At 50.1% G+C, this 25,160-nt stretch overlaps 1 protein-coding gene across 2 annotated transcripts in view; it reads left to right on the top strand.

Annotated features, from left to right (window-relative positions):
• Positions 1-1,776, top strand: part of Crybb2 (crystallin beta B2) — a 21,617-nt gene extending 19,841 nt beyond the window's left edge. The window contains exon 7 of one of the 2 annotated variants that reach the window (XM_021186601.1): positions 1,517-1,776. In XM_021186601.1, the coding sequence (XP_021042260.1) occupies positions 1,517-1,685 (169 nt within the window). In that variant the 3' untranslated portion in view covers positions 1,686-1,776. The remainder of the gene's footprint in view (positions 1-1,516) is intronic. The other variant, XM_021186602.2, reaches the window with a different exon arrangement.
• The last annotated feature ends 23,384 nt before the right edge of the window (positions 1,777-25,160 follow it).

The following is a 25,160-nucleotide window of genomic DNA, read 5'->3' as shown; positions in this document are numbered from 1 at the left end:
GGGAATGAAGAGAACAGTGAGAGAGTGGGATAGCTGATGTCCTTCTCTATGGCTTCTGAAAGCGTATAGGTTTGTCCCTATCCCTGTATGCTCAATACACACACACACATACCAACACACACACACACACACACACACACACACACACACACATACACACACACACACACACACACCACACACAGAGAGCAGTCTGTCAAGGTTGGTTATATATACCTCAGGTCATGCTCACAGACACAGAGAGACAATATACACACTCCTGAGGGGTGAAAGGCAGTTTGATCATAGAAAGGCAGTTTATTAAGGAAGAGCAGGGCACCCTGAAACTGGGAGCAGGATGGGGATGGGTGGGTGGGTGGGTGGGTGGTGGGGTCTGGTCATTCCTGGGTCATCACACATTCCCATGCATTCAGAGAGAAAGAGCGACAGGCCTCTGTGTGTGGGCTCTGCTTCGTACAACCTATGCTCTCAGGGTCCCCAGCCCGATGCCCACCTTTCTTCCGTACATCACTCTTAGTGCTTCTATGTCCTGCCTTCTGGTTACCACCACCTCTGAGGTCCCAGGAGCCTGTGGGAGGGAATGGGGGACAATGATCAATCTTTTTGGAATAGGATTCCCTAACCAGTGGCAGCTTATGAATCAGCCCTACTGGCTGTTTGCACCACGGGTATTGGGGGATGCTTCCAATTATGGTGTTGGGCCCCAGCAGAGCTGCCTTGAACATGTGCCCTAGCATCCTAGGGTTTATCAGGTCCCATTGGTATAAACCTCTCTGTACAGCCAGGCATTGTCCTTGGCTGCTTTAATTTGCCCATCGCTGCCCAGTGTCTCACACTGTGTAGGTGCTCCATATTTGAAAGGAGATGGGGGCCTAGCTCCTGCCTTGTGTAGTTGGTCCTCCAAAGGGACAGCTGTCAATCAAGCATTTAAGGCTCCACACAAACCTAAGGGGCTTCCCTCACACTCTTGAGCTGAGATCCGAAGGCAGAGTTGGAATTTCAGGGTGGAGAGGGCCCAAAATCACTCAAAGAAAGAGCTGTGGTGAGAGGAAGCCTTTGGGGGCAGTCATGTTCTCTATGGTGGAATGAGGCCATGTGGCTATGACAGAGCACAGGACTACAGGGCAGGGATGGAAGTGTCCAGAGTCGGTCGGGCAGGACCCTCTGCCTGGGCTGGAGACAGTTGTCATTTTCATCAAGAGGTCGAGGGTTACTGACACCCTGCCTGGTCAAGGCTCTGAATGTGGGTGGGTGGTAGAGGGTCCCCTCTATCTCCCCCTCTCCTTGAGCCTTGTTGCTAGGCATGGGGTTAAGACAGGATGTCCTGAGGTGGTATAGAAGCCCATGTTATTTTAAGCTTTTTCAGAATATCCAGTATTCGGGGGAGGTAGTGAGCTCCCCATCAGGGGAAGGAAGCAAGCGGGGGGCGTCCTGGTCTCACCTACCTCTTCTGATGTCAGGAATCCCCAACTGGCTTCTTTGACCTCACCATGTCTCCCCGAACCTCTGCCTGCAGGTGGGTGGGGTACCAGTACCCTGGCTACCGTGGTCTGCAGTACCTGCTGGAGAAGGGGGATTACAAGGACAACAGCGACTTCGGGGCCCCTCACCCCCAGGTGCAGTCTGTGCGTCGCATCCGTGACATGCAGTGGCACCAGCGAGGTGCCTTCCACCCCTCCAGCTAGAGCCCTGACCCTCCCCTCCCCAGGGTCTAGGCCCGCCACCCTGGGGCTTCTTGACACCCAGAGTGAAGAATAAAGTGTGGCTTGCAACTTGTTTGCTGTATGTCTTTTATCCATGGTGTACCTGTGGCACATATGTATGCATGTGATATGTGCACGTGTGTGTGTGTGTGTGTGTGTGTGTGTGTGTGCGCGCGCGCGCGCGTGTGAGTCATGTGTGTGCATGTGGGGAGGAGAGAGGAGGAGGCAAGGGGAGGGAAGGGAGAAAGGAAGAGAGGAGGGGAAGGGGAGGAGGAGAGGGAGAGGGAGAGGGAGTGGGAGGGGAGGAGTTGAGGAGGGGGAGGGTGTGGGGAAAGGGAGAGGGAGATGGAGAGGGAGAAGGAGAGGATAGGGATGGGGAAGGGAGAGGGAGAGAAAGAGGAGAGGGTAGGGGTGAGGAGAGGGAGGGGAGGGGGGAGAGGGAGAGGAAGAGGGAGGGAAGGGGGAGAAGGAGATGGGCAGTTAGCAAGCATCTGGGCTGAGGTCTGTAAGAAGACGCCATTGAATCTTACATCTCTGCCATTTCATAGCTGTGTGTCTGAGAGCACACCAGTAATGGCTCCCTGAGCCATTGTCTATTTGATTTACCTTGTAAGTAGCCAGTGTGGCTGATCTTGTCCCATACAACATGCTGCAGAACAACTCGGGGTAAGTGACAGGTGCCTCTTGACACCCTGGCTCTGTCATCACCACAGATGAGGCAGCTGTTTTTTGGGTTGTTCTGTATCTACCAGAGGATCCAAGGCCCTGCGGTGTCCACCACTTCTCGGTACGCATGTGCCCAGGGTTACTGCTCCCTGCTCTGTCCTGGGGTTGGTTTGGTCTCTCATGTGACTAGGCTAGGAGATCACAACCCAGGAAGAGGAAGCTGCTCATTCAAGGGGACCTCTCAGAACCATGCTGTTCTAATGAGGGGTGAGCAGGGACAGAAACATCAGACATGTGTGGGTGGTGCCCAGATTCTTCCCTTCTGTGGCTCATGGTATATGGTGGATGCTGGGGTCTCATTCTCCTCACCTCCCTTTTGATAGCTCTGAATATCATTTAAAAATTTAACGTACTCGAGCCTCAAGCTCTGCCCCCCCCCCCACTGGTGCCCCTGTGGTTTGCACAGCTCTTAAGAGTGTCTCTCTAATCCTAAGACACAGATCCAGTCTCCAACACCTCTGAGTGTTTCAGAGCTTTGCTCTTGGCTCGATGTTCTTGCTTTTTCTGAAGGTGATTTCTGTGTTGAATGCGGTAAGACCCAGTTTATTATTTTATTTTATTTTATTTTATTTTATTTTATTTTCACTCTTGGCAGCCACTGGCCTGCAGGAAACTGAAGAATCCCACACGGGGTCTGTTCATGGGCTGTCTGCTCTGCCCCTGTCACTTATGTCTTCTGACCCTGTTGTCATCTAACCTCTACTTTGTAGGCGGAGGTAACATCCTCCAAGGCTTTAGTCTGCAAGAAAGCTTGGACACTCTTGTTCATCTAAAGGTTCTTTAGAAGCCCCCCTCCCTGCCCCCAACATGGGAAAATGGGAAACTGAGGGGGTATATATCAGTCTGTGCCCTGCTACTGTAACAAAATACCAGAGGCTGGCTACTTGCAAAGCAAGAGGTTGGTTCCACAGGCTGGTAGCCACCTCTGGACAAAGAAGTCCCTTTCAGAAGGGTGAAAGGGTAGTGCAATGAAGGGAACCAACTGTGTGCTCAAGGGGCTGAGCTGACTCTGGCAAGGATGTCCCTCACCCCCACCCCTACAAGACTAGATTCATGACTTTCAAAGATGCAGTCCCAATGACTTTAGCCCCCTGCTCTAGATCTTGCTTCTTTTTTATAATATTAAAATGTTTTTAGATTTATTATTTCATGTTATGCATATGAGTGTTTTATCTGCATGTACACATATGCACCTTGGCCATACTTGGTACTAGATCCATCAGGGCACTGGATTCCCCCCAAACTGGGATTACAGGTGGTTAGGGACCACAGTGTGGATGCTGAGAATCAAGCCCAGGTCCTCTGCAAAAGTATCTTTTAGCCACTGAGCATCTCTCTGGATCCAGAGCCCGGAATCACTTCTCGTCACCACCACACAGTGTGTGTATGGGGGGAGGAGTGTCCACAATGTGTGTGCTTGTGTGTGTTGGGGGGGGCTATTACTTACAGCAGCTGAGCTGTGGGAGGCCCACTTGACCTATAAGTGGAGTGATAAAATGTTACAATACAGTGCAATACAATACAATGTTACAATACAATGCAGTACAATGTTACAATACAGTACAATGTTACAATACAATGTTACAATGTAATACAGTACAATGTTACAATACAATACAGTACAATGTTACAATACAATACAATACAATGCAATGTTAATGGCTTCTGTTTCTTGCTTATTCTTCAACCACCACTATCAAGGGTCTACTTTCTTCCTGGGACTAAACAAGATGGGGAGTTAAGCCCAGGTGATTATTATTGATCGAGTTGCCTCACTCATGACTTGCAAACCTGCCCCCAGGAGCTCAGCAGGGGAGGCATGGATGCTGGTTGGAACAGATATAATGAAATGATCCTAGAGTTGGGGCACCTAATCCCACATGAGGTGTCCTGAGAAGGAGAAACAGACAAACACACACATCCATGGAGAGTTATGTGTGATTGCTGGTCTCGCTGTCAACTTGGCAGGACTGGAATCACTTGTGGGACACGCTCTGTGTGAATCTTCCAGGGGATGGCCAGGAAGAGTAACCGAGGGTGATGACCGCCCTCTAGAAGCAGTACCTTCCAATGGGAGGCTTGGATATAAAGAGGTGTATTGATGGGAGGCGGGTGGGCCCACCTGCGGTATGGACTCGACACCAGCCCCTCTACAGAAACCTCCTGGGACTTTCTTGCACCTAGCTTCATTGACTGAAAGGCCCCTGGGTTCTCTGGATAGCCACTGTGGGAGGAGCCGTTGTTGGATGACCAAGCCTGGCTGAGCCAATGAAATAAATATCTTTCTTATTATGCACTTTACCACATCATTTCTTTATTGGTCTGTCCCTCTAGGGAGCCCCGACACACCACACTAAGAAGGGTGTATTGCTTTTATTACTGGAGTAAGGCCTAAGAACCCTGGAGGCAGCAGACTGGTGGAGCGGGCTCCCTCCAGCCTGTGGGAGGAGCAGATCTGACAACTCTTCGCCTAGTCAAGAGGAACAACACCCACCTAGTTCTCTGTCCCAGTGCCCCCTGCCCCAACTCACACGGTGGTGGCAAAAGAGCCACCCCTAGGCCAGATGAGGGCATCCTAAGTGTTGAAGTTTTAAAAAAGGTGTGGAGGTGTGGAATTTTCCAGATGAAGTTGAGGTGATCCTTGGGGTGTTGGCATCCTCACTTCGTGGCGATGGCTTCCAGGAGCCAGTGTCCCAGGAGGAAGGTGCAGCTGAGTGACATCTTTGTGAGTGGCTCCTCATTCTCCCTAGGGGTTCCAGGTCAGGTGGAGATGCCCAGGTTTCTGTGGCTTCCATGGGGCGGGGCAGGGACTTGGTGTGTGAAATCCAACAGGACATAGGTTCTCTTGGGCCTGGAATCAAGGACTTGGTGGCTGGTCTTAGTCCCTGGCCCCCTTTGTCACTGTAGGGTGTTCTCTGTTCACCCCACCACCTTCTTTCATCCCCCCACTTTTCCTGGAAGGTCACAAACCTCTCTGGTCTCCAAGAACCTGTCTGCCCCTCTTCCCAGCCTTCAGGGAGCCAATTCCCACACCGTCCACGAGGTGTCAGCCAAGCACCATTCTCAGAACCCCGTCAGTCGCCGAGGTTGGCGGAGCCTCGCGCCTCCTGGCAGCTGATCTGCTGGGAGGCTGAGCCCTCAGGGTCCAACGCAGGAGCTCTTGCGGACACGCACGGACTCTGGAAATACAAGGTGACTGCAGGGAATGATCAGCGTTTCCCCTCATGCTTCTAATCCCTGGAACAAAAGAATACAAGCCGCCACAGAGACAAAATAAAACTGTTTTAATTCTTGGCCTCGTCGCGGCCAGGTCGCTCGGGGTCGCTCAGTTTCTTTTGGGTCTCTGCGCTGACCGGCTCACGTTGGCGCCCACGAGCCTTTCTGGTGCCTTCCGCAGGAAGGACCCTGCTCATGTGTAAACCACAGTGCAGGACAAGTTCTATGAAACTTTAGGAATCTTAAATGGCGGATTTCTGAGTTCGAGGCCAGCCTGGTCTACAGAGTGAGTTTTAGGACAGCCAGGGCTACACTGAGAAACCCTGTCAGGAAACACCCCCCCCCCAAAAAAAAATTGAATTTCATTGTCACTTATACAAAGCAACAAAACAAAACAAAAACTCTGGATCTTCCTTAGGCCCTCCCTACCCCCAAGCATTTAAAATATAAAAACATGGTGTAAAAGGATTTGTTGTGTGGCTGGGAACACACTGGGGTCATCCTAAACACCACATGGCAAGCGTTCCATGAGATTTTGTAGTCACAGAACAAAAGAAAGTCACAAATCAGGGTGCTTTCAAAACACTGGAGGTGGCATCAGGTAAAAGGGTTACAGCAATGCAGGGACATCAAAGCTACAACTCAGGTGATGTCCAGTAGCTTTCTCAGCCTGTTGGCTGGTGGATACTAGGGGCGTGTTCATACATGACAGAGGAAGTACCTAGTGGCTGCAAAAGCTGCTGGATCAGGCACTGAGAAAGTCAATATATCTCAAAGGGTCAAAGATACCCCAAGATAATTTGGCCTTGGGCTTGGCAACATTTTAACCTGCCCACGTTGCTACATTTCTGATCAGCCACCTAGCTTTGGTAGAATTTCTATTGCTATGGTAAACACCGTGACCAAAGCAAGTCGGGGAGGAAAGGGTTTATTTGGCTTGTACTTCCACATCGCTGTTCATCACTGAAGGAAGCCAGAACAAGAACTCAAGCAGGGCAGGAACCTGGAGGCAGGAGCTGACGCAGAGGCCATGCAGGGGCGCTGCTGACTGGCTTGCTCCCCTGGTTTGCTCAGCCTGCTTTCTTATAGAACCCAGAATCACCAGCCCAGGGATGGCTCCTCCCACAATGGGTTGGGCCTTCCCCCATCGATTGCTAATTAAGAAACTATCCCACATGTTTGCCTATCATCTGATCTCATGGAGGCAGTTTCTCAACTGATGCCCCCTCCTCTCTGATGACTCTAGCTTGTCTCAAGTGGACACAAAACCAGCCAGCACACAGACAGCTTCTTTCCTCCAGTTCTCCTTCAGAACACGGACCAGCGATAGCTCTGCTGCAGGCCTCAGGAGACATTTGGTGACATCTTAGCTCCTGGGTTGACATTTGGTGACATTCTTAGCTCCTGGGTGGGCTAGTGGTATGTTAACCTCCTTCAAAAATGTTTCTCTCGGAAGTCACATGTTCCAGCGTCCCTTGCTTAACCATCTTTCCAGCCCCTCTGTCTTTCCTTCCTCCAGCTCCTATCAGCTGTGTGCTTTCTATCCGCCCACATCGACCCTGCTTCATCTGCCCTCACCAGACCCCCACCATCAGCTCATCAGCCCCTCCCCTCCCCCCACAACTGTGTTGGCCCACAGCAGGCTTCCCTCTTGGACTTTGAGCTTCACCTGGACAGAACCCAGGTTAGCTCACCCCAGGGTCCACAGTGTGTCACACAGTCCCTGAGACAGAGCAGGTGTGTGACAGCTCATAGTTGAGCAAAAGTGTGAAGGCGTCCCCTCCTTACCTCTTGGGTGGGGGAACACCCAGATTTCAAGTGCAGATGTTCTTCGTAGGAAGGAACCATTGGGGGCTCACAGTGGGGTGTGCCTTCACTTGTACCCTGGGGAACTCACTCCCCACCTTGGCTGGATGGGGTACTAGGACACTGCTGTGTCTCCTCTCGGTTTCTCTCCCTTCCCACCATCCCACTTGCACATGTGCTCACCGTGTGAAAGACAGATCCACCAGGAGCCGATGGCTTTTACTTGAAGTCAGTTCCACTTAGCAGCGGTCTTTGCCACTCCCACAGGCTCCCATCAGGCACTGGAGAAGCCATCAGCACCTGACTTATTTGCTTCCACACAACGGTGGATGCCTCACACCTGACACAGGAGCCACAGAGCGAGAGATGGAAGATTGCTCATTTCCCCAGCTGCCGGTGGGTTCTTTGCAGCCTCTGCCCCGTGTTGCATCTCACCCTCTCTGGCTGGACACTGGGTGGAGGGGATGGAGAGTGGGGATCAGAGCTTTTGGAGGCTTCTTGTAGAGATGTCGGGTGGCCTGGCACAATGGTCTCAGGTTTTTAAAAAAAACGCTGTCTCATTATTTCATTATTTTATGTGTATTATTGTTCTTCTGATTCATGTATGCTTGTGAGCCTTTTGCATGCCTGGTGCCTCCAGAGGCCAGAAGAGAACATCAGTCCCCCCTCCCCACCCCAACTCCCAGACCTGGAGTTATAGTTGTAAGCTACCATGTGGGTACTGGGAACAGATGCCAGGTCCTCTACAGGAGCAGCTGGTGCCCTTAACCACTGGGCCATCTTTCTAAACCTACACAAGTGGTTTTGTAGCTTTCTGGCTAATTCCTTGGACCATGTCTTTCTCCTTTCTGAAGTGAAGTTTCTGTGAAGGCAGATACCAGACCCAGTTCCCAGTTTGTTTAGTCCCAAAAGAGTAAACAAAAGGAGATAATAAAAAGAAAAAGGGAAGGAACTCTGTAGTGTTCTTTCACACACCATCCACACGTGGCTGTTCACACACACACCATCCACACGTGGCTGTTCACACACACACCCATCCACACATGGCTGCTCACACACACACACACACACACACACACACACACTCCCATGCACATATGGTTGTTCACGTACACACACCCATCCACACGTGGCTCTTCACACATATCCACACACACACATACCCATTCACACGTGGCTGCACACACACACACACACACATATACCATCCACATGTAGCTGCTCACATGTACATCCATCCACATATGGCTATTCATGTGCACATACTATCCATATGTGGCTGTAAGTACACACACACACACACACACACACACACACCATCCACACATGGTTGCTAACATGCACACACCATCTATATGTGGCTGTTCACACACACATACACACTCGCATACACACACACCATCCACATGTAGCTGCTCATGTGTACATTCATCCACATATGGCTATTCATGTGCATACAACATCCATATGTGGTTGTATACACACACACACACACACACACACACCACATCCACACGTAGCTGCTCACACACACACATGTTCTTCCGTACCTGCACCTAACCCCTAACTTCCTTCCTTGTGTTCATGGGCTCATTTTGACTCTCTCCACAGACTTTTGGCCATGGACAGGGTACTGTGGGGACTGGGCTGTGGAGCAAGAGCAGGCACCTTTGTCAGCCAGGGAACATCTGCGTGGTAGAGCTGACAGCCCATTTGGCCTCTCAACTGTTTCCACAGCATCGGCTGTTTTTAATGAAAAGAACTGGAGTTCAGCCTTGATTTATACAGGAAGTTGTTAGAAAGCAACAGAGAAGAAAAGCAACACACACACACACACACACACACACACACACACACACACACACACACGGCTCCAGGAAGGTGCCAGGGCGACAGAGACATCTACCTTTTCCAGGTAATGCACTGGTGAGCTCTGGGCAAATTCAGAGTGAGGTGTCCCCTGGTGCCACAGCCTTGAGGACAGTGTATGTGGCTGATATGGGATGTCGAGGATGGCCTCCACTGTGTGAGAAATATGAACAGACTTCACCCTGTGTCTGGGACACTAGGGTGCAGGGTGAGACCTCTGAGGGCTTGTGTGGGAGGCGAGAGAGCTTCCTCTGCGAGGGTCCTGTCTTTCACATGTGTTGATGACTCAGAAAGTATTCTTCTGCTTTCTGCTTGAGATATTTTGTTTACAGAGTTCCCACAGATACTGTGTTCTGTTGTAACCAGTTTTGCTCGTTCAGAGAAATGTGTGTGTGTGTGTGTGTGTGTGTGTGTGTGTAACTGTCACAAAAAACCAGGCTCAGATGTTATGTATGGGAAACTATATGATGTTTCAATCCACACAGTTTTCTTTTTTATTTGTTTGTTTGTTTGCTATCTTGGCAGTGCTGGGGATAGAATCTAGTGCCTTGCAGATGCCAGGCAAATGCTCGGCCACTGACTTACATCTCTAGTCTTCTTTCTACTTCTCCTCTACACCTTTCAACATTTCCAAAATCTCACTCCAGAAAGTTGTCCCGACTGGCCTTGAGCTTGCACTCCTTGGACGTGTGTTGTGGACGCCTTGAAAGAAGGAGACAGGTCCAGAGGAGCTGGGAGACTTGTGAACTCTCAGAGTGCTGACTGGGTGGACTCGCTGGTGGGCTCAGGGTCACAGCACTCAGGGACCTGCCAGTCTCATTCCGTAGTCCCCACTGTGCCCTGGCTTGAACCCCAAGCTTGGTCCCCTACTGTGTTTTTGCAGGGAGTGGACCGCATACAAACTGGACCACATGGCCTCTCAGAAACTGCCACCAAGTGCTGGTATCTTAGCAACCACAGGATCAAAACAAGCTTGGAATAAAGGATGGGAAAGGAGGGAGAGGAAGCAACCTCCTGGACCCCATCACCTGACCCACGGAGGGAGTCAGAACACCTGAGTCTGTGGTTTGCAATTCTTTTGAGGGATTCCCACCCCAGTGTTGTTTACTGCCACAGACTGTGCCCGGAGTAGAGAAGTGCATTTCAAAATACACAAAAGGGGACAGTGTCCTTGGGGGTACGGATTCTGGGGATGACAAAGCAAGCAGATACCTCAATATCCCAGGGTCCAGGGAGCACCTAGGGTTGGGGAGCACCTAAGGTAGGGAGCACTTTAGATGAGGGCATCTCAGTGGGAGCACTCCAAGTAGGGAACTTTCCAGTGGGGAGCACTCCAAGTAGGGAACTTTACAGTGGGGAGTACTCCAAGTAGGGAACTTTAGAATAGGGAGCACTTTTGGGTGGTAGGGAGCACCTATGGTGGGAGCACCTAGGAATAGGGAGTATCTGGGGGTGGGGACCACCTGGAATGGGGACCACCTGGGGAGGAGAGCATCTGAATAGGGGTTAGATAGTCTTTGAACTATGTACACTTCAGCCCAGGAGCCTCTGAGCCTCGGCCTGGTGGCTCTGTGGCCCCTGTTGATGGACCTGTAGATGGCCGAGCAATGGAAGATCATCCCTACGATCTCGAGTCTGTATTTAAGAAATGTGTTGTTGTGAAACAGTTAAGCATAGATGATGACATGGAGGCAGGAGGTCTCCTGAGGGAGAAGCCCAGTCTCTCAGCTCCAGTGGAACACAGATATCATCAGAGCATATGGGACATCCTGTATCTGGGTGAGACTCCACATCCTCTGAATCAACTAGATACAGTTAGATAAAAACCACCTGCAAAGTGTCACATCCGCACTGAACACTGCGGTGACTTGAATGAAATGCGCCCCACCCCACACCCCCAATCCTGGCCATTTGAAGACCTGGTTCCCAGTTAGCACTGTTCCTTGAGCTTTGGGTGGCCTGGCCTTGATAGGGAAGTACATCACCGGGGAAGGGGACTTAGGCTTTGGAGGAAGTAAATCACTGGGGGCTGGGCTTTGGAGGAAGTACTTCATTGGGAGGTGGGCTTTGGTGGGGGCATACGTCACTGGGAGGGGGTGGGTTTTGGAGTAAGTATGTTCCTGGGGGAGGTGTGGGATTTGGAGGAAGTACATCATGGGGGTGGGCTTTGGACTGAAATACGTCACTGGGAGGGTTGGGCTTTGGAGGGAAGTATGTCACTGTGGATGGGCTTTGAGAGTTTTAAACACCTTGCTCTACTTCTTGTTGCCTCTCATTGTTTTCTGGTTGCAGTTAAGCATGTGAGCCCTTGGCTGGCAGTTGGCTGCCATGTTTCCCTGCTGGGACAGTCTCGTCCCTCTGCAATCATAAGCCCATAGAAACTTTTTGTCTCTAAGTGCCATGGTCATGGCGTCTTACCATGGCAGCAGAAAGATAGTGGATACAAACATTTTGGACAGTTTTACCCTGAAGTTGTTCCCTGGATCAGGGATAAGAAGGACCACAGCATCCAGCTAGGGTCGCACTGTCAGTCCTCTGAGATGACTGTGCAGTGTGTGTGTGTGTGTGTGTGTGTGTGTGTGTATGTAGTGAAATTCTATGGAAACACTCTATCTGTCCATGAGCCTGGCCAGCAACATTGTGTCCAAAGGGCCTGGTAGCCTCCTTTTATCTTCTCCAGGATCCTAGAACCAGCCTGAGACCTGAAGGGACAATCCTGGCAGTGGCATGACATCTGCTGAAGGCAGTGTTTTACACGTTTACCTGGCACTGTTGGGTCGTGGTGGTGGCGGTGGTGGCTATGGTGGTGGCATGTTAATAGGATCATTTGATACACTGAGCCGTTTGGATCCCCTCTTACAACTAAGGAAAAAGCACACAGAGACGTCTAGTTACTTTCTAAAGTCACCCAGCCATGACTGGAGAACCAACCCTGAGCCCACTGTGGCTCGTGGAGAGTTATGCCAGCAGCTACTGTGTAGCCCAGGGAGATAGAAGACTGGAGCAGAGACACCAGGAACAGAGACAGGGCCTGCAGGGGAGGGATACTCACAGGCTGTGTTCCAGTGGGGCTCTGGGTTCAGGTCAAGACAGGTGAGCTGTCAGCGAATATGGAATGTGGAGCTCTTCAGGGCCTGCCAGGACACAAACTAGGGAGCTACAGCGGCATTGTGAGCCAGAGATTGAAATCCTTCCCCTTTCTCCTTCTTTCTCTCTCTATCTCTTATTTCCTTCTTCCCATCCCCCACCCTCTATCACCCCACCACCACCACCACTGCCACCACCACCACTTAGACAAGTCTTATTATATTGCCAGGCCACAATCCTCCTGCTTCAGTTTCCCAAGTGCAGGACTTACAGGCATGTATAGGTTCACTCAGCCCGCTCTAGGTGTGGGTTTAAACACTATGTAACACCCATTAAGGGAACTGACATGGTTGTTACAAGTTTACAGATGAGGCCACAGAGGCCCACGGACATGTAGCAATTTTCCAGGAGTACACAGCTGTGGAGTGTGGCGGACATTAATTTAGGCTGGGTTGTTTGCTGAGACCGTATATTGGGTCCCAGAAGAGAAACTACAGCAACGCTGTTATTATCTATACTCCAGTACCACAGGATAATCCATGCCTGTGTTCCTGTGTCTCCTGGGAGTGGGCAGGGCCAGGCTGGCCTCTGCTGGGTATCTATTTTCTACTCCATGTCTTGGACCTTCTCATAGAGCAAATGGGCTATCCTGTGCATATATTTCCCCTGCTGATGGTGGTAGATGAGCAGAAATATCCCAACTCTCTTTTGGATTAGGCTCAGGACTGGCAAATGGTCATTTCTGCCTCTTCTTGGCCTAAGAAGGCCACAGGACCACATTTAGTGTAGAAGGGTAGATGCCTCCATCCCCTGTGCTGTGTAGAATGGAGACAATCCCAGAAGTGAAAGTCTTAGAGCTGAGCCACATTCCACCATAGCGTCTGCTCTGTTTTAGAGACTGCCCACATGCTCTGATGTTCCTTCCTAGAAGAGATGAGGTGTGTCCTTGGCTGTAACCTGAACTTGCTGACTCTTGTCAGAACATGCAGAGAGCATGGCAGGAAACATCAGGGGCTTGCAGGGATAGGACATTTCATAAACAACTTTCTGCCACTGTAAGAAAACACTGGAGGCAAAGAGGTTATAGAGAAGAAAGGTTTGGTTTTGGCTCCAGGTTTTGTATGCTTCCACCTAAGCTGCTTAAGCTTTTCACTGTGGGCCTGTGGTGCAAATTACATGGATGCTGGGAGCCAGGAAGTGTGTGTGTGTGTGTGTGTGTGTGTGCGCGCACACGCACACGCACACGCACGCACGCATGCATTCACACATCCTTATATCCCCCACTTCATATAGCCAATGACCTAACTTCCCCTCACTATACTCTGCCTCCTAAGGCACCATCATCTGGAGCCCAGGCCTTCAACACATGAGTCTTAGAATCTTTGTATCCAAACTGTATCAGATATGAGATACATTGTGGCTTCTTCCTTACTCTCTCCCTGTGGAGGAATGGCTGCCACACTGAGACAACATTCAAGCACCTGTGGAGAGGCCACACAGTGAGGACCTGAAGCCTCCTGCTACAACTGTGTATGAACCACTCTGAAGGTGGGGAGCCCCTGATGGCCTTCAGGAGAGACGGCAGGTCAGAACCCCAGGCCTGAGCCACTCCTGGACTTCCATGGACTGTTTCTTAGCTGGGATTTGCAGGCATTTCACGTGCAGCAGCAGACAAGAAGTCCTGTTCCTTCCTCGCTATTTGGAACACGTGCTGGCAAGGGTTTGGGGGTTGGGGGGACTGTTCTGTCTTCTCCTCAGGCTGCCAACAGTGTCCCTGCAATTTCCCAAGATTGGGGGACCAAAAATACTCGTGGTAAACTGCAGTTGTTAGGAGACACCTGCTCCTCAGAAGCCCAATGTGGGCAGATCTCAAAAGGAAAGAAAAGGATCAGCAGACAGGGACAGCTGCATGGGGACCAAGCCAGCACTGAGGCAGGCTCAGCTTGTCGCTGGGGTCCCTCCATGGAGCTGAGGGGTGGGGGTGAAGAATCTGAGCACAGATGGGTAGGGCGGGTTAGAAGGAGCTGCTGTTGTAGGGTGCCAGTGCTCTGCCGGGGCTCCTGAGATACTTATCCTCAGTGCACACCAATGGGCGTCTTCCTCATCGACAGGGCTGGATAGAATTACCCAGAAGGCACAGCTCTGGGCACGGTGTCTATGAAGGTATTTCCAGAGAGGTTTAGATTTAATCTGAATGTGGGTGGGACTTGAATGGATAGGGGGCCTGGACTGAAGAAAACGGAGAAGCAGTCCAAGAAGACCAGCATTCGTCCTTTTCTGAAGTTTGTCAGTGTCCTGTGCAGCAACAAGGACAGCAGCTAAAGCAGCAAAAGGAGCAGTAGGTTCTGGAGACTCGCAGTGGGGTCTGGGACTCAGGCTGCTGAGACTCAGGCTTGTGGCCGGGTCTACAGAGTCAGAAATGGCGTGGCATTCAGGGGCCACAGCAGATCTCTCTGCTGAGGGTCTTGGTGTGATGCCTGTTAGCTGCTCTCATTTGGATCTGAATGTTCCCCCAGAGACTCACAGGTTGATGTCAGAGTATGACCACCCCCCTCACACACACCTTGTCTCTCTGTCAGGGAGCAGGAGCCATAGTCTTGGCGCAAGCAGAGACCCTTTAGGGTTTGGGCAAATGGTTTCAAGCCATGATCTCTGGCTGTTCTCATTTCTTAACCTCACTTAAAAAACGCCAGCAAAGGAAGCCAAGGGTGCGTGTTTCAGGCCCCCCAGGCTTGGGTCAGTCTGGCTGGCATCAAGATGCCAGGTGGCAGAGCTATCCTTTGTCACAGTGTAGCCTGGAAATCTGCTCTGTTGCCCCGAAGCTCAGACTTTGGATCCGGAGCCCATATACCAACTCTCCCACCTTCAGTTTCCTCCTCTGTAATCTGTAGATCCCAAGGCTCCCATTCCACAGCAGCACAAGGGAAGGCTCAGTGAGTTCGCCATATTGAATGTGCAGCCCGGGGCCCAGCACAAAGGAAGTGTCGTCAGTTGGAGCTGCCTGCCTGCCCATCCCTGAGGCGTCCTGCCTGCCCTCTCCCTGGCCTGACCCACTTTCACCCACACTTGGCCACAGGCCCAGGCTCTGGCCTATTTTGGATACACCTCCTTTTTCTCAGAGGAAAAAGGAGCCATGCACAGGCCAGCTTCAAACAGGGGGGTTATTGTAGGGATGAGTTGGGACAGGAGCATGGCTTGTGTAGGGACTGTGTGGGGCTGGAACTCGTTTCTTGTGGCAACTTGTCTTCTTCTCTCTCTGCCTATCCCCGAGGGAAGGGCCCTGACCGTGATTGAGACCACTACACCTCAAAGCATGATGGGAGGGGAAGCCCTCTCTGCCCTGTAGCAAGGGGATGAATGGGTCAGTTTGGTGCTGATAGTTAGGGTCCGCTGTCTAATAGCTGCAGTTCCTCGCAGCCACTGTGTGAGAGAAAACAGCTGGGGTGCTTGAGAGAAAACTCATGTGTAGGTGACTGTGACTTAATATCCAACTCTGGACACTGAGAGAGCAGACAGGCACCCAGGGAGCAGAGACCATCAAGGAAAGGAAGAGGGAAGACAAGAGCCACTCAGAAAAGAGCTCCTAGGACCAGGATGCTGCCCTGGAAATGCCAAGGTTAAGAGCTGGGCTGGTGTCTGCCTGGCAAGGACAGTGTGGCTTTCAGGTGCAGCTTGATCCAGGGTCTCAGATGATGGCATCACAATGTGGTTTCTCTCTTTCTCTAGGTTTAAGGAACATTGCTCTATCTGTAACAAGGGCACTTGGCCCCCAGAGGCCCAGAGCTTTGCTCTAGTCTTTGAATGCCCACCTCTTGGATGTTTGCAAGAGGCTCCCCTACACACACGAACTTCCAATGATGTTGTTAGTGTCAGAGCCCCCAATTCACGAGGATGCAGATGCTCTTACTCACAGATCCTCTCACTCATATCCGGTTTTCAAATTTCCAGGAAGCATGCTCTGTGCCCTGGATGCAGAGTGGAATGTCTGTGCTCAACTGGTATAATTAGCACAGCCTTCAGCTTGCCCACTTACTGGCTGAGGTGTGGGGTAACCTGGATGTGCCAGGCTTGGACCCCTCAGGGCTTCCCCCCCCCCCACCAGAAGTTCAGGATTAAGACAGAGACAGAACTGCCACTGGCAGCTTCTTCTTCTTCTTCTTCTTCTTCTTCTTCTTCTTCTTCTTCTTCTTCTTCTTCTTCTTCTTCTTCTTCTTCTTCTTCTTCTTCTTCTTCTTCTNTTCCCCTTCCCCTTCCCCTTCCCCTTCCCCTTCCCCTCCTCCTCCTCCTCCTCCTGCTGCTGCTGCTGCTGCTGCTAGGATGTGGGTTTCTTACAGGGAGGTGACTTCAAGCTGCACATTGGAAATGATATAGGGTTGTGATAAAACCATTGGGGATCCCTACACCAAGCTACACCTGAAGATCAGCCCTTGGGCAGTTCACACATAGAAGCTGACTACATTCTCTTCCTTCAAGTTCTCTGCCACGTGCAATTGACCGTTCTATCTGTGCATTGCGGTTTAAGGGCGTTTTGTATTAAGGGGATTGTTGGGTTGGTGAAATAGGAATTCTATCACACTCTACTGTTTGCAAGATCCAACCTCAGAAGAGGTGAGACTCATTCTGGTCCCGGGCTCCTGGGCTTTATCTGGCCGCTCTAGCCTCCTTATTTGTTTTTATTGCGAGGTGTTGGGAATTGCAGCCAGGGCCTTGTGCACCATCCCTTGAGCTATGCTTCCATCATGGCCACTTTAATTGTATCCTCCATCCCCCCCCCCAAAGATTTTGGAGTCCGGTCACCCCTGCTGGAGTGGAAAGAACAACTTCTGAACTTAGCAGCTAAGTGACAAAGATAAATGGTGCTGTGTCCCAGCTGAGCCGGCTGGGCTCACTTCCTTTTATGGTAATGGACAGCATGTGGCCTCACTGAGCCTAAGTGCCACCCAAGTCACTGAGACACTGCAAGAACTTGGTCCTCACCAAACTAGTAGCAGATACTTCTGTGGAAACTAAGGGCGGGGTGGGGGGGGGCCTTTGGCCAAGTCGACCCACTGTGGGAGCTGTAGGGCCTGGCCCTATCACAGCAAATCAGTCCCCCACTAGCCAGCTGGCTCCTAGCCCTTGGAGCAGTGGAAGCCTTAGTGCTTTGAAGTAATTAATTATGCAATCTGGCAAGGGGACGGGCAAGATTTAGAGCAGAGTCAGCGACAGATGGCCCTGGGAGGAAATCAGATCCTCTGGGAGACAGGATCGTGGTGGGGGTAGGTGGGTCTTTATGTGTGCCTGTGTGTGTGCATGTGTGCTCATGTGCACATGTGTGCTTATATGTTCATGTATGTACACATGTGTGCTTGTATGCACGTGTGTGTGTGCCTGTATACTTGTATATCCTATGCTGTGGGTGGGGGAAATGGGCCTATGTGTGTGCATGTGTGCTCATGTGTCCATGTGTGCTCATGTGTCCATGTTTGTACACATGTGTGCTTGTATGCATGTGTGTCTGTGTATTTGTATATCCTATGCTGTGGGTGGGGGAAAGATTGTGTGCCTGTGTGTGTGCATGTGTGCTCACATGTCCATGTGTGCTCATGTGTACATGCTTGTACACGTGTGTGCTTGTATGCATGTGTGTGTGTGTGCTTGTGTATTTGTATACCCTATGCCGTGGATGAGGAAAAGGCTGTGTGACTCTGTGAATGTCCATGTGTGCTTGTGTTTGCCCGTGTATGTCCATATTTTGTGCATTAGTCTGTGTATTGGGGGGTGTCATTGTGTGCCTGTATGTGTTTGGTAGAGAGGCTGAGTGCCTGTGTATGTCAGTGTGTGCCTATGTGTGGGAGGCTGTGTGCCTGTTTGGGGGTGTGGGCAGGCTGTTTTGCCTGTGTGTGTGAACAGCTGTGGCCCCTCAGTAGTTCCTTCTCCCCCTGGGGAATTCTGAATATCCCATTTCTCAGAGGCTTCCAGGGTGTCTGAGCTGGGGAAAATGTCAGTTGGGAAAGAGGGGGAACAGATAAAACCCTAGACAGGGCGGGCTTGGCTCCATGCCTGTGTGAGCTCAGAGCGACTGCATACTGGGCTGTAGGAGTTTCTGGATCAGAGGAACGACCACCCCCAGGTGCCACCATATCCCTGAGGTGCTACCAACCTCTCATCACAGCCCTGTCACTCTTCCCAGTCTCCACAGTTCCTGAAGCCTCCCCCTAAACAAAGTTGCACCAAGACCTTCCTGAATATTCACCTGATAACACCAGCTTCCACTTCATGCCTTCCACAATCTTCCTTAGGCTCTCAGGGTGCAGGCAAGCTTGTGTGACTGACATCCAGGACCCCTGAGAACCCTGGCCTCAGGTTCACCACCCCTTCCTTCAGTTGCCTTTGGCAAGTGTTTTGTGGCAGCACCAAAACAAGAGAGCCTAGATTGGCCTTGTGGGTAGGTCTTACAGTGTATCCTTGACCTGAGGGTGTTACAGTGTATCCTTGACCTGAGGGTTTTACAATGTATCGCTTTGAGCATTGTACTCTCCTGTGTGGCTGGAGCTTTCGTTTCCAGGTTGCTCATCTGACTGAAGTCAGTGGATGTTTCCAGGAGGCAAAAGGGAGGTGTCTGGATCAAGTAAGAATCTGATGTCATGAGTCCCACATGGCTCTTCGGCCAACTGAGCTCTTGTGCCTGTCGCTGTGCTCTGTGGAGTCTGAGGAGGAGGCTGTTGCTGTTTGCTGAGTCTAACATGTATTATGATCTTTTACTCTAAGGTTCTGCTGGATGCTGTGCTGGTTAGTTTTATGTCAATTTGACACAAGCTAGAGTCATCTGTAAGGGAGGAGCCTCAGTTGAGAGAGAGAGAGAGAGAGAGAGAGAGAGAGAGAGAGAGAGAGAAGATGCCTCCTTAAGATACAACTGTAGGGCATTTTCTTAATTAGCAATTGTTGTGGGAGGGTGGGTCTACTATGGATGGAGCCATCCCTGGGCTGGTGGTCCTGGGTTCTATAAGAAAGCAGGCTGAGCAAGCCAGGGGAAGCAAGCCAGCAAGCAGCACCCCTCCATGGCCTCTGCATCAGCTCCTACCTCCATGTTCCTGTTCTGACTTCCTTTGATGATGAACAATGAGATGGAGCTGTGAATGAAATAAAGCCTTTCTTCCCTAAGTTGTTTTTGATCATGGTGTCTCATCACAGCAATACAAACTCCATCAAGAAAGATGTACTTTTTGGAAGGACGAAAACGTCTGTAAGCGTCTTTCTGGAATGTGGGTCCATCTGCGTTGTTCTTAGAAGTGGTCAGGCCACCCTGACTCTCTGCTGGAAGCCATCTGCTCAGCCAAGTGTGGGAGCTTCATTAACGTAGCCGACAACTAGACCCCTAAGTGCACTGACCTCATAAAATTAAAAAAACAAAACAAAACAAAAAACTGTTATTTATTTTTCACTGTGTGGGTGTTTTGTCTGCCTGTGTGTCTGTGTGCCACATGTGTGCAGCCCCCCCTCCGAGGCCAGAAGAGGGTGTCAGAGTCTCTGGAACCGGAGTTACAGATGGCTGTCACTGGGCACTGGGAATTGAACCCTGGTCCCTCTAAAAGAGCAGCCAGGGCTCCTAACTGCTGAATAATCTCTCCACTCCCCCAGCCCCCTATCCTCTTACAAGCGGCAGCTCTCTGTTGTTCTGATGGTCAGTTTATCTTCTGCTTCACAGGCTCCAAGGGAGACATGTCAGATTCTTCAGCCAGTGCCTCACAGGCTGTTCTGGCCTCTGGTTTCTTGCCGGGACCCACTCCTTTGAAACAGGAGGGAGATAAAGCCAAGCCCAGGGTCCGGTTTTGACAGCGCCGCCTCCTTCTTCCAGACCCCCTGCCTTTCTTAGTGTGGCCTGAATGAGTTAGGAGAGTCTTTCCTGGCTCACGGTCAGTTTTTTTTTTTTTTTTTTTTTTTTTTTTTTTTTTTTTTTTTTTTGGTACAAGAATGTGTTAATTTTATTTCTGCGAGCTCTTCACAAATCCATCTACACTCTGTGCCATTTAAAAGGCCTAAACACAAGCTTGCACTTATCCCTTGTAAATGTCACTGTCTAGGGTTTGCCTTCTGACTCCCTATTCTGCAAACTTGCCTATTTTCAGTCTCCAAACGGACTCTGCCTACAAGCCTACAACACACAGTGAAGCAAGCCGAGCGACCTTTGGGGATAATGGTGTGTGTCGGAGCCCCACTAAGAACCAGATTTTTCTCACGTAAATCGCCCTACTCAGCCCTCAGGGGATGCCACTAGACTTGACTCTTACCTCCATTCCATGGTGATCACATGACCAAGGTCTGGCCAATGGGATGTGGTACCCACTTCCCATCTCTGATTGAGGAGACATTTACAGACTTCACTGAGGTTTGTGGGGGGTGGGGGAACCTGGAGAGCCTCAGGGAGTGAAGCATTGCTATTCCCTCCACGTGTGCCACAGACAGTGGGGAAGTGTGGCCCTCCAGATGGGATTGCCTTCAGGGGCCCTAGGGTTAATAAAGGGAGGCAGAAGATCCTTGGGTACTGTGGGGGCTGTTAGGTAGTATGATCCCTCGTACTGTATAAGTGGGCCATAATGTTGGGCACCTGCAGTCTTGCTGTTGGAAAAAAATTCAGTTGGCTTCAAAGTACTTACAATAAACTCAAGTCACCAGTGATGTGTTACTGTCACTTTGAGGGGAGAAAAAAAAATCGAAGCACTTAGCTTTGGAGTCATTACATAGATGGAGCCCAGACTGGAATTACCCAACTCTCTCTGTGCCTTCTGTTATCTCTGTCTGTTGAATACATGGATGTCTTGTGAATCTGTACCTATCCTGAGGTCTCTCTGTGTGTGAATCTGTCTGTATGTCTGTCCCTCATAAAGGGCTTCCCTCGTCTTTACTGGACAGCGCAGAATTATCGCATGGGGGAGGGGAGGAGCAATGGGAAAGATCACTGAAATCTTTAGCAAAGTTTTACAAGGGATTGAGTCACTGGGTCCAACGGATCTCAACTGACCCAGATAGCAAGTAACATTGTCTGTTAACTGTGGCGGTTTGAGTAGGCATGGGCCCCATAGATTCAAGTGTTTGAATGCTTGGCCCATAGGGTATGGCACGATTAGGAGGTGTGGCCTTGTTGAAGAAAGTATGTCACTGTGGAGGCGGGCTTTGAGGTCTTATATAAAGGTTCAGGCTATGCCCCTTGTGGAATGACAGTCTCCTCTTGATGCAGAGCTCCCAGCTCCTCCAGCACCATGCCCTCCTGGATGCTGCCATGCTTCCTGTCATGATGATAATGGACTAAACCTTTGAAACTGTAGCCACCCCCTGTTAAATGCTTGCCTTTATAAGAGTTGCTTGGTCGTGGTGTCTCTTCATAGCAATGAAACCCTAAGACATAGGCTGATAGCCAAGCATTCTGTTTAACATTTATAGTGGACAGTCATCTCACCTCTATTTCTGCTGCTTTCAGCAAATGCTTATTAGAACTTGAGCCCATTACTCTGCTTCAGGGCACAAGAGAGCACATAACTTACAAACACAGCTCTGTGTTGGCTTAGGTTGTAAAAAAAACGGATTACATGGGAAAATCCTAGGCTAGTAAGGTTGGTTGCTACATTGTTCCCTTAAAGGAAGTTTAAACAAAAAGGCTGAGCCCACAGTAGGACAGAAGTCTTAAGTCTGAAGTGACCTCAAGTGGTCACATTATCTCGGCTGTGGGGTTCCGCAAAAATTCTAGCCTCTTAGAAGGTAAGAGATATTTTTATTATAATATAGCTGGCACAGGAAAACACTGAGAGGCTGAGGCACAGGGGTCGAGGTTCAAGATCACCAGGTTGCAAAGTGAGTTCAAGGCTATGCTCTAAGACAGAGGAGGAGAAAGCAATCAAAGTCACTCATGCTCATTTCTGATTTTTTTTTTCTTATTCTATCTTGAATTTTTTGAGGGCATTCATCCCTAGGACTTATTTTCAGAGCATCTGTGGCTATTCAGTTTGGACTCTAAAATTTAAATTTGAAGTTAACATTTGCCTCCCGAGGGCGAGGAAGGGAGAGAAGGGGGAGGGGGAGGAGGGAGGAGGTGGAGGAAGGGGATGGGAGGGGGGAGGGGAAAACCCTTTCAGCTCAAATTGTAGATCCTGAACATGGAGGACATTAAAGCCATCACATGGCAGCAGCGAAGGGTTAGCCCATTGGTTAAAGCCCTGGTCCTAAAACATGAGGAGTTCAAGTTTCCAGAACCCATGGAAAAGTGGGAATTCTAGTGCTCCTATGTTGAGATGGGAGGAGGGAGGAGAGCCAGTTAGCCTGGCAGAGATCCTGTTTGAACCAAAGTGAAAGAAGAGGCCTGACCCCCCCCCCCCAAGTCATCCTCTGACCTTATGCACCTGCTATGACACGCCCACACTCACACCTGTGAACAGACATACTCGGATTTTTTCTTTATAAGTCGGTGTGTGGCTCGCCTGCTTTTTGGGTGGTCCAAGGTCTCTTGAGAATTTGCTAGAAGCTGTGTGCAACCTTCCTTCAGAAGAGCAGACCCAATTCTAGGTATGAAAGCTGTGGTTTTGCACATGCCAGGCCAATGCTAGGAGTGCAGCTAAGAGCACTTGGTGCTCTTCCAGAGGACCTGAGCTCAGTCCCCAGCACCCACATCGAATGGCTCAAAGTCACCTGCAACTCTAGCTCCAGGGGATCCCAAACCCTTTTCTGAATTTACTTCACATATGTGCACAAGTCCACATATACCGCACATAACTGGTAACAGAGATAAAATCTCTGAATGAGTGGTGAATGCGAGGGTAACAGGAGTAATCCGAGCACAACACCGTGACCTGAGCGTAGATCGGGTACATCTGTGCTCCTGTCCCAGCAGAGTGACCTTGGGCAAGTTTCTTTCCATCTCTGAGCCTGAGTCCTGATCTGTAAAGTACAAATGTAAACTAGCATCTACCTCACAGCCCACTGAGAATGAAAGTACACTGTCCAGGAAGAGTGGGGAGCATGAGGCCCTGGAAGATTTATTTTACGTTCGCAAATATTTATTTATTGGGTAATGCTGTATGCTGATGGTATTTAAGTGCTGAAGGTGTGTCCAGGGGTAAAACTGACACAAAGCCGTGTCTTGTGTCTTCTGAGCTCAGACATCAGCTGTATTTATCCAGGAAGTGAAGACTCAAGGTAGAGAGGCTTCTGGGTGGCTGCTTGCCCAGGGGAAAGCGACAGGGAGAGCTAGTGTGGAGCAGGAGGATGGGGGTGGGGAGAAGCAGGAGGATGGGGGTGGGGAGAAGAGGGCAACACTTGCTGCTCATAGCCATGACACCTCTCTTAGGGACTGTCTTTGGTGGCATGTGAGCCACAGAACATTCCTAAGCCCCAAATCTAAACAAAATGTTCTGAACTTTGAAGGTTTTCTGACACACATGTGATGCCACACACGGTCATTTCCACACTGGACCATCAGCTCCCAGGTGCACCTCAGCTCCTGAGGCCAGTCCGTCCATTTCAGTATCCAGTTTGTGAGCTGAGTAGTTTGATTTCTTGGCAGTTACCCTTCTGAATTATTTGTGCATTCTAGGTTGTAGCTGGCAACGTTGTTTTTCTTTGCCTGTCTTGTGGGCTGCCTCTCACTCAGCTGTTTCTTTGCTGGATGGAAACTTTGTAGTCTTACAAAGCCTACTCATTGGCTCTTGTCTCTTTCCTGTCTGAGTCTTTTGCAGAAAGACCCTGGCTGTGTCTATATAGCTTGAAGTGGTTTCTGTGGTTCCCCCCCCCCCTGACAGTTTTAGAGTTCTAGGTCTGACGCTGAGGTCTTTGATCCACTTGGAACTGCCAGCAAATGGGTGAAAATGTTCAACACCACTAGCCATCAGGGAAATGCAAATTAAGAACACATTGAGATTTCCTCTAGCCCCAGCCAGACCGGCTGTCATCAAAAAAACAAAAGAGAGCAAATGTTGGCGAGGAAGCAGAGAGAAGGAAACCCGTAGATTCTGCTGACAAATGTGAATGACTGACTGCAGCCACCATGCAAACCAGTACAAAGGTTTCTCAAAAGGCTGAGAACAGAACTACCCTGAAACCCAGCTACACCACTCCTGTGTACTTGCTGAAAGGACTCCAAATTACTAGCCGTGAGATACCTATAAATTGATGATAGGAAGCTCTGTCAACTTGATTCAACTTAAAATCATGTGGGAGAAGTCTACATTGGGTAGCCTGTTGGCATGTCCATGGGAATTGTCTTCACTGATATGAGAAGACCCTGCCCACTATGGGCAGCACCATTCTCTAGGCAGGGGAACCTGAATTGCCTACGAGAGAAGGAATGGAACAGAGAACAAGTAAGGGAACATGCAAGAATTCCTCTCTCCTCTGCACTTGACTATGTATGTGATGTGTCCAGCTGTTTGGTGCACCAATCATTGTGATACCCCTGCTATGATGGACTATAAGCTGGAACTGTAACCTGAAATTAGCTCCCTTTTCCCCCAAGGTGCATTCCCCACTCCCCAGGGTATTTTATCCAGCAACAGGATTCCATTGATGTTTATTACAGTACTGGTGGCAGTAGCTGAGTTGTGGAATCAGCCTGCGTGTTATCAACAGAGGCCAGATAAAGAAAATATGGCAATGCACATAATAAAAAGTGAAATGGTGTCGTTTGCAGAAAGCGAGGCAGCTGGAGATGATCATATTTAGCAATTTAAATCAAACTCAGAAAGACAGATATTGGATTTTTCCCCCCTCATTTGTGAATCCCATATT

This window comes from Mus pahari, chromosome 23 (genome assembly GCF_900095145.1).
Source record: "Mus pahari chromosome 23, PAHARI_EIJ_v1.1, whole genome shotgun sequence".
Classification (NCBI taxonomy): Eukaryota; Metazoa; Chordata; class Mammalia; order Rodentia; family Muridae; genus Mus; species Mus pahari.
The sequence above is the reverse complement of the archived record's forward strand: the minus strand, read 5'-3'. Positions and strand labels throughout refer to the sequence as shown.